This window comes from Halyomorpha halys, unplaced genomic scaffold (genome assembly GCF_000696795.3).
Source record: "Halyomorpha halys isolate HHAL.00 unplaced genomic scaffold, Hhal_1.1 Scaffold100.1, whole genome shotgun sequence".
Lineage (NCBI taxonomy): Eukaryota > Metazoa > Arthropoda > Insecta > Hemiptera > Pentatomidae > Halyomorpha > Halyomorpha halys.
In genome coordinates this window covers 593,286-602,705 of record NW_027112088.1, presented here as the reverse complement: position 1 = coordinate 602,705, position 9,420 = coordinate 593,286, and the positions used below count along the sequence as shown (strand labels likewise).

General features: G+C 28.9%; 2 protein-coding genes across 2 annotated transcripts in view; one reads left to right on the top strand and one right to left on the bottom strand.

Annotated features, from left to right (window-relative positions):
• Window positions 1–3,762: 3,762 nt before the first annotated feature.
• Window positions 3,763–6,022, top strand: LOC106677508 (PEST proteolytic signal-containing nuclear protein). Its single transcript, XM_014415489.3, has 4 exons — window positions 3,763–3,922; window positions 4,128–4,270; window positions 4,344–4,453; window positions 4,534–6,022. Exons 1-4 carry the CDS (start codon window positions 3,889–3,891, stop codon window positions 4,652–4,654), a joined length of 408 nt encoding a protein of 135 aa, XP_014270975.1. The 5' UTR covers window positions 3,763–3,888; the 3' UTR covers window positions 4,655–6,022.
• A 1,814-nt stretch (window positions 6,023–7,836) lies between these two features.
• RpS26 (ribosomal protein S26) overlaps window positions 7,837–9,420 on the bottom strand; it is a 6,216-nt gene continuing 4,632 nt past the window's right edge. The window contains exon 4 of the mRNA XM_014415474.3: window positions 7,837–7,915. Within this exon, the coding sequence (XP_014270960.1) occupies window positions 7,877–7,915 (39 nt within the window). The 3' untranslated portion in view covers window positions 7,837–7,876. The remainder of the gene's footprint in view (window positions 7,916–9,420) is intronic.

The window sequence follows — 9,420 nt, the reverse complement described above, 5'->3', positions numbered from 1 at the left end:
GACTGCATTAAATTAATCCTCCTTAGCCTCCTATTCATAAAGTATAAACATTTGTGTTTACATGGATAAAAGTTGTATTGAACGGAATTAATTAGCAAACACTCTAGAATCAAAATAAACAACGAACAAACGAAAAACGACAGGACTTTTTGAATGCCCTGGTATTTTCAGTTTGGACGCATAGTATATATGCGCATATCCGTTACATTTGGGTACCTCTGGCGCCTTCCCTCCTCTCCCCTCCCCCCCTCTCGTTTCAAATTAGTTCAAATTCGCTATGTATGAAGGTAAAAGTGAATTTCGGTCAAAATTTCATCTTGTGCAAATATTTATTCGTGGTTTTAAGGTTAGGCGAACTACATCGGTCCTTCCTCATTCAGTTACAGAGTTGAAAATTTGAGTTAATTGATAGGTAAATGAGAAATGCTGTGGGTTATCTCCCGCCTCCACTATTTGTTGCGGATCTTAAGATCTACTGTACCTCAATGACCCTCCAAATTGAGTTATAGTCTTGGAAATTTGTATGAGAATTGAGTCGGTGTTAGAAAATGCCATTTGGTGGTTCTAACTTTTAACTAGACCTCGGATAGAATCCTGTCTGCTATTAGTTGATAAATTAGCAACCATAACCGACAGGAGTCACAATGTTCTTCGGCCGATTAAGATAGGTGTGTTCTTAATGCCTATTTCAACAGCTGGCCGAATGATCCTCTCGAAAGCTCAGATTGCGACCCTGTCATCAAAAGTTGCTGAACTGGTTGATGCCAGCTGGTCCTATTCCAACAGCCACCTAGCAATGAGTGAATTAACAGTTCATTGATGTAAGACATGCCTCTTATTCAAACATCGAAATTATACTGACCTAAAGTAAGAAACACTCTTGGCATTCTGTCTGCTTGCGGTAAGCTACTCCAATATTCTCACCTCTGGTGAAATCGACCATTCCATCCCAAGTACACCGCCTTTCTAAGAATATCTCTACTGTCTCACTGCTTAACAGATTGCTCATTTACTGAATAACACTCTAACTCGAAATTCATTCTTTTTGAACTTTTAAGTACTGTATACATTTCTGATAAACAAAAATAAATAATACAAACAATTAGCCTTTAATGCTCAGAAATGATATTCAAGAGTTAAAAGTTCACGTCATTCCGTCTGGCCCTTTGGTATTATCTCACAAATCATGGCTTTCGAGTAATGACGTTGCAGCAAACGAACAAGCTGTCTTACTCTGTTCATTATCAATCACTCCGAGATATCTAGAAGTATTTTATTACCGATATTTATAATCTTTGAACTATAAGTTTCTCTTATTTTTCTAATTCAGGTAATTTTTTTTTTCAACAAACATATAGCGAGAGTGCACCAGTTGTTGACATGAACCAGTTATTGACTGGTTAACCTTTGTTTTTAAATATTGAGAGTTTTGTGTCAACAACCGTTTCAAAATGGTCTCCAGTTGTATGATCAACCCTCAGCCAAATTCTTAATATTCAAAAACAACGGCTGACCAGTCAATAACTGGTATGACCGCATATAGTTGGAAATTTCAATCAAGTACAATCATTTTAGACGAGCCTATTTAGTTAATATAGTACATTTAGTTAATTATAATGTATATGCTACAATAATAAACAGCTCAATTTTTGTTATCTATCTAGATAAAGTAATTTTTAAATATATACAAGGTTATATAAGGTTCATTGTCCAACCAAATTTGATCATCTTTAGTTCTACGAATTTTTCAAAAATTTAAGTTGAGTTTTTCGGTTTTATTTTTATATCCACAGACACACCCTCACAAAGAATAATTTCGTGCTGAAAGTTAACCACCAAGAGGAAGGTGAAAACCAATTGTTCCCTTCGTTTACCTCTTCGAATGGTTCCAGGATGTGAAAGAGAATGAATCGCCAAATGTGTGGCGAAATGTTGGGTCATAATACACAGTTTAATTACTATTTGAGTTATTTTTACCCCAGCCGGACCATCTTCCATTTATATAATATTAAGTGTGTGGCTGCTTCAAATATTATCAAGGAGCATTCCCTGAACCCAATAAGTATAATATCAATAGACTTTAATTTTCAAAAACTTTTTATAGCTAAATATAAATAAATTTGGAGAATAGCCCATATACGACTAAGGGGCAATAAAACAAGTAGGGTCACAATACTGTAGTAATTTTAATACAAAATGTTTGATTAGCAATAATCAGTTTTAATGCCTTGATCATAAACAATTTACAACATTGCATATTGTAAATTACAACATTACATATTGTAAATTGTAACAAAAAAACTCGTTCTACTTAAAAATACTTATAACGACAACATAAAAAAAAACCAAACATTGAACGAAATATCAAATATAATAATTAAATATTATTTTTAACATATAATACAAACAAACACCATATACTTAATTATGATTTAAAAGAACTAACAGAAGAGTACTGTTACATTTGATGTAGATTAATTTATTTAATAAAGAAAACAGCCCAGGACAAGAAAAAATAAAACATCAACTGCTTTTTCACTTTAATTTGTCAAAAAATGAAAATACTATTATCCTCTTTTTTATGAAAAGTTTAGGGCGTGGGAGAAGTTTAATAAATTGTTCCTAATTAATTTAATAGACATCAGTATCTTGGACTACCAACTGGGAATTCCACCTGCCAAAGCTTTAAGGATCCTTATAGTGAATATTGAAAACTAAATTAAATATTTAGAAAAAATATTTAAAAAAGATCAATTTTTTTTTGCTTCCCACTAAGGTGTTCCGAATATCTGTCAGCATAACTGATAATTAGATAACAATTAATGATGAATAGCTCAAAATGAGAAGGAAATGTTGGCCTCAAAGAGGACAATAATGGAAAAAAATAATTCGCATTCAGATGGATAATCATTTTTTAAATGCTCTTAACTGAAATGACAACAAAATTGGAGAATCACCCATCTGATACTCCACTGAATGTAATATAATGCGAACATTGCTTGTTCATTACTTCAATTTAGATCAATCATTTCAAAATATTTAAAAAGGATATTTCATAGACAAAGACCATTTGTATATTACCGATTTGACAAAAGAAATTAAATTAGATGCTGGCAGTGTGCATGACTTTATGATTCTAGTCAACACGCAACCATAATACAAAATATAATTCATTCTATAATCTTACCTTTTCCTATGATAGGTAACGTTACTCATTTTGACGATAATAATTATTAATATTCCTCAAAGAAGCTATCCTTACTTCACATCAACCAGACCTTAGTTACGAATATATCGATTAAACGAAAATCGTTTACTTTTACATCAATTACTTTCAAATGAGTTGGATAACGATTATATTTATATTTTAAAAAAGAAGCAAATCTGAATAAATTTCAAGATGGGAATGAACATTTTTAATTATTTCTTGTTTTTTACTAAAAGTCACAATCATACATTTGAAATCCAAATAATTATCAGAAAATATCTATAAGAGATTTTTCAAAATATATATATAAACATCTCTATATTTATTTTAAAGTTTAGAGTAAATGTATACAAACAATTTGTGTCCTAACCCCCCCCCCATCTCCTACTATGCTAAAGCAATGCATTAATTATTCGAATAAAAACATTATTCCTATTTAAAACTATTATCATTACCTATTTTATTTATTAATCTTATTAAAAATATATATTTATTCTTTATAATATCAATTTTAATAAATTATTTGATATGGCATTGATTTTAGCCAGCCAGCTCCGTTAGCTGGTTATACAGTTTGGCGTAACTCATCTAAGATTGTCAGTTGGGTTTCTGTTAATTTTTTTGGTTTTAACTTATATTTATTATTCCTCGTAGATAGTATTTTTTAATTATTTTCTAAGATGTCTAAAAGAAATGTTGAGGAACTTAAAGCAGGTAAGAAACCTTTTATTTTTTTATTCCGATTACTAACCTATTTATCTTTAATTAAAAATAAAAAGAGCTAATCGAACCCGAAGATAATGATAGATTTCATTTAGTTTGGGGTGAAGCTACTCCATTTGTTCAAAATCAAATGCAGCATATCATAAGCCTTAATATGCACATTGTTTTAAATTTGCCAGTGTTTCACCTTACTCAGGAACCCAAGATAGCTCTGGACAAAAGCTGGCTGGAGATAAAAAGGAACCAGATGGAAACAAAAAGCCTAAACTGGCGTTCAAGATTGGTAAAAAGACAGTATTTCAATCAAACAAAAGTGAAAACATGATACAGAAATCTGAGGTTTGTCCTATTGACTATTTCATTTTTATGATGTAAAAATTCATTATTATATACGTTTTTACTTTATGGACAGTCAAAACCAGAACCAGTGAAAAGTTCACTAAGAGAAGCTTTTAATTCTGAGAGTGAATCAGAAGAAGAAATGCCGCCAGAAGCCAGGATGAGAATGCGAAACATTGGCAGGTATACTACGCTCCTTCAATTTTATTGTTTACCATATATGTTTTTAATAATTTTAATTTGAATATTTAAATCATTTGTAGAGATACACCTACTTCAGCTGGACCAAATTCTTTTGGTAAAACGAAACAAGGGTTCTGCGATGCCAAAAAGGTATTTGAAAAGAAACTTAAAGCAGCTGCAGAGAGTACATTAGATAGCTAAATCACACTGGCTTATTCCTAATATATGGATAATTATTTTTACCATGAACTGTTTATCTTTATATAGAGTTGTAAATATGTATTTAAATCAATTTTTTGCATCTTTTGAATTTTATTGTCTGGTAGTGATATATCTCCTATTTACCATTGTACATTAATTCTATCATTTTAGTTTTTTCTTTGATCCCATAAGATTTATATTAAATCTTTTTTTTTTCTTTTTCCTGTGTTTGTTTTAATTATTCCTTGACTCAAAATTTTATTGTTAATTCGATATAAGTTTGTTTCAATAATTCAATACAATTTCTGTAACTATTCTTGATCCAATTGCACTTATAGATTTATTTGTAATTATATTTATTTAGTTCTCTAATTTCTTTTCAATGTTGAAATATTTACTGTGGCGACCAAACTTGGAGAAATACTACCACTCTGAACCTAATAAGAGTGCTTACTCACACGTATTTTTTGTGAACACTAAATTTCAATTCAACTTTTTTTTTATAACCTCACAATAAAGATCTTTATTCTTAATCTGAGTGAAATAAGGTTGATAATCTATTGAGAACAGCCCATGCAGAACGTCTTTGAACATTTGGGGTCTTGCTTCTGAAGCCATGATTTCAAAGCTGTTATAAGATCATCCAAGTTATTAAATCTGAAACTATCTTTCTTTTTTGTATCATCAACAGTGACACCTAAGTAACTACACTTAAGAAGGCAATTAGGAACAGGGATTACTTAAAGACTTATGGACCATCAAGCTTCATTATGATAAATCACTCATTTCATTTTTCACAATCCAGATATTAGGCTTAGCAGTAATATATCACTCATCCTACAAACCTGATTTAGCCCTTCTGACATACTTGTTTAGTTCAAAGAGGCCATGGACCTATCAGCGGCCAGTACTTCACACTAGATTGATCTATGAATTGATTACCTGTATGAACTTATAAAAGACTACCTTCATCATTTTAGAAAAAAGGAATAAATTGAAATATGTGTATTTAGTATTTAGACTGGAATTGATTGTAAAAAAAAAACTGTTTTCTTTCTTTGTTATTGTATCATGTAAATATATGTCCAATCACGGATTGATTAGTATACTGTGTAATGTAGCAACCCGATGTATTTAAGCAGCATGGATGAATAGCATTAAAAACAACTTAAAGATCATGAATCAAGACGCTAAACCCTGAATTTTTTCATTATAGTTTCAATGCCTGAAATACCATACCAGATGGCACTTATATGTGCTCATTAATAGTGACTATGTTGACCAGTAGTTTTATATAGAGGAAATTTCAGGCTATGATCTAATTATTTCTCTGTTGTATGTTCATTTAATAAAGTTTTTGAACATGAAGCATTACTTTATGTTTCCATTCCATATAATGGTTCCTTACTATCAGGATCAGTGGGCCATAGACAAAAAAGATAGTAGACTAACTACCAAAAAATATTCATTTGGTCCAATTCTCTACTCTATGAGTAAATTGATATTTTTTTTTTTTAAGCATTATAATTTTGTTGGATAGCAATCAATAACGAAAAAACTATTTGTTAGGTAATTCTGAATTGCAACATAGTGAACTAGGAAAAAATGTCTTCAAAAACAGGTAGAAAACATATTTTTGCTAAACATAGTCTTGCAATTATTAATTTTTTTTTCGTATCAGTTTGCCAAACTATAAAATCTCTACTTTTAGAAGACTTCCTTGTTTCAAGAACTTTTAATTCCAAATTAAGCTGTGGTCTGTTTCAGAATTAACTCAGATAAAAAATTAATGAAATTGCATCTTGTAAAAAGGATCAGTGTTTCAGCTAAAAAGAAAAATTACTTAAATAAAATTGTATTTATTTAAACTAATATATTTAATACGGGTATAACAACTGATATAAATATTTTATTTTACTTTTATATAAAAATAATTCACATGTATTCTTTTCAGTGATAATTATTTTAAGTTAATGTGTATACTTAAAGAAATAATGGAATTTAAAATTTAACAGTTCGCATTTCATGCCAGACCTACTAAAATTTATTCAGAGAAAGTTTGATTATATTAATTATCAAGTTATCTTTTTTCATAAGTTACTCCTTAATTTTAAAAATTAAAATTATACAGTAAATGTTGCTGTGCAATGTATTGAAAAAATTCAAGAGTACATAACCAGGAGCTACAATGGGAAGATTCAACAAGAAACTTTTTGACTCTGTATTTAATAACTCTACAAGTCAAAAATTTAGACTATAACAGAGCTGAAAACCACAGAATTTTCTTAACATATTAAGACAGATTCTTTTACACTAAGTATCTCATATAATAATGCACCACCTTAGAGACTGAGACCCTGAAGAGTTCCTGTCCTGGTCATTTCATTCTGACAGGTACATATTTCAAAGGATGTCAACAGAAATACAAAATCACAGTACTATCACAAGTGTTTCTGTACAGGTGTTGATAATACATTAAAATGACATCACAGTTACTTCTAAGTCTCCTTTTTTTTTTTTTCCATTATATAAAGGATTTTAAAAAGCAAAATTTCCACTTTTTCATTATTAGAGAATTAATTTCAACTCTTTTTCTCTTAACTTTTTCCCCCCTCACAGCCAGTTATATAATTCAATAGCTCTACTATATTTTTTAAGGGAAATTGAAACATAAAAGAAAACAAATTTTAATGAGTTGCATCTGCACATCCGTAATCCACAATAATCTTGTAGAATATTGCTCATAGCAAAAATTAATCAGCTTCAGGATAAGTTAAAATGTAATTACTAACTATATGGCTCATATCGCTCCACTGGAACAATAATCAGATAACTGTGAAGTTGAGTTAGTCTTGGTAGACTCAGAAATGCATTTATTAGATTTAAAAAAAAAAAATTGATATAATTGCAATCACAAAATTCCTCCTGTGGCAATTTTTTAAGTAAAATTATTTTGATTCAGAAAAATCTAGTAAATATTTTTCATCTAATATTATACTTAATGAAGTTAAGTGATCTCATTTTTCTGCTGCAGCGATATTAATTTCACTAAAACAAACCTTCCTAATATATATACTAAATTTCTTCTGTTAAGTGATAAAATAAAATTTGTATAAATTAATCCTTTTTCTGTAGTTTTTTCTTTAATAATGAGGGGAATGATGAAGAGAAAAAAGAAAAAATAATTAAAAATGGTTTTTATTAACATTAGTTTGAAAAAGATTATTTTCTTATCTGGGGTCCACCTTGACGCATCATATCCTGAAACAAAAAAAAAATTTAATAGCTTAAAAATACTTTAAATATATATATTTTTTAAACAAGAGCAAATGACTAAACCTTTATTTATGGTACTTTTATAAAAAAATTCTTACCAATAATTTTAAAACATCAAAACAGGCACTAGAATAAATTTATATAAATACATTAACCGTATTACTTCAAATCATGAAGATGGTCAGGGGTGCGGTCGAAAAACAAAAAATAGTTGTTAACTATTTTTGACTGCAACTACCTAAATTATTTGGTTTTTGACTTAACACCTGACCACCTTTTTCATAATTTAGAATAAATTTAAACTAATTGAACACCTGAGTTGATGAAGGTGTTATGTTAAAATATATAAATCTGAAAAAAATTGAATCTAATGGTTATTTATTCCTATACAGGAAAATTTTATTTTAACCTTTTTAAGATTACCAATATTTAAACTTTTAAAAAAATAAACAAGCTATGTAAAAAGGATAATTTCTAATGCTCTTCAAAGAAAAATTAATATTTTTCCTAAAATGTCAAATATAATCTTCATCCACTCACATCTTCAATTATTCCTGTTATCTAATTATTTTAAGTTTATATTATTAATTAATAAAAATTGTTTAAGATAATTTCTTTAAATACTGTCTACCACATAGTTGAAGACAAATATTTACATCTAAACTATAAAAACAATGCAAGGAGATAGCTCATTGATTATTAGCTAACACCACAAAATTATACAAGAGATTTAATTTAACTAATAATACAATTCCAGTAACTATCTGTACCTAATATTTACAGGGCAACGCTACGGCAATTGCTAGTCATGATAATCCTTTGTTTAGCAGTTGGATTACTACTGTAATTAGTAATAAATATAAAGTAGGAAAATATCAAAAGCACAATATTTTTATCAAATAGTTTTTTTCCCAAAAATATTAATATCAAAACTTGACTATCGAAAACAAATATTTGAAAGAATTCAAAATGTCTAGGGCAACAGGTCAAAAACAACAACAATAGACCAAAACAAACTAGTTAAAAGTGGATTACTGGAATAGTTTGTACATTATGGTAATTAAGTGACTGTGGGCAACCCAATCATATAACGGTTTCAGACTGAAAAAAAAAAGTTAACAGGTTAGAATATGAACATTTAATAGATACATTGATAGTTTGTTTTCAATATTAAATACTATAATATCGAAATCAGTATACCTATAGTTTGTTCTCAATACTATCACTTGCACATTTTTAAAAGAATCAATTTAAAAGTTTGAACTTTCAAGTACATCTGAATAAGTTAGGTTTATCTCTATCCAAATTTATTAAGTAATCCATGAATATATTATATACATGTGCAAATGAGCAAATCTCAGAAGTTGACATCCTTACTATATTCGTATACAACAGAAACTTAAAACATGATAATTTTTAGCCTTATAAATAGTTTAATTATAATAGTTTAGTTGTAATTAAAATTATATATACATATTCATATATATATA

Coding starts and splice junctions, on each gene's coding strand:
- LOC106677508 (XM_014415489.3), top strand. CDS start 3,889: ATGTCTAAAAGAAATGTTGAGGAACTTAAAGCAG. Junction 4,271..4,343: donor ACATGATACAGAAATCTGAG/GTTTGTCCTATT, acceptor CTTTATGGACAG/TCAAAACCAGAACCAGTGAA. Junction 4,454..4,533: donor AGAATGCGAAACATTGGCAG/GTATACTACGCT, acceptor AATCATTTGTAG/AGATACACCTACTTCAGCTG.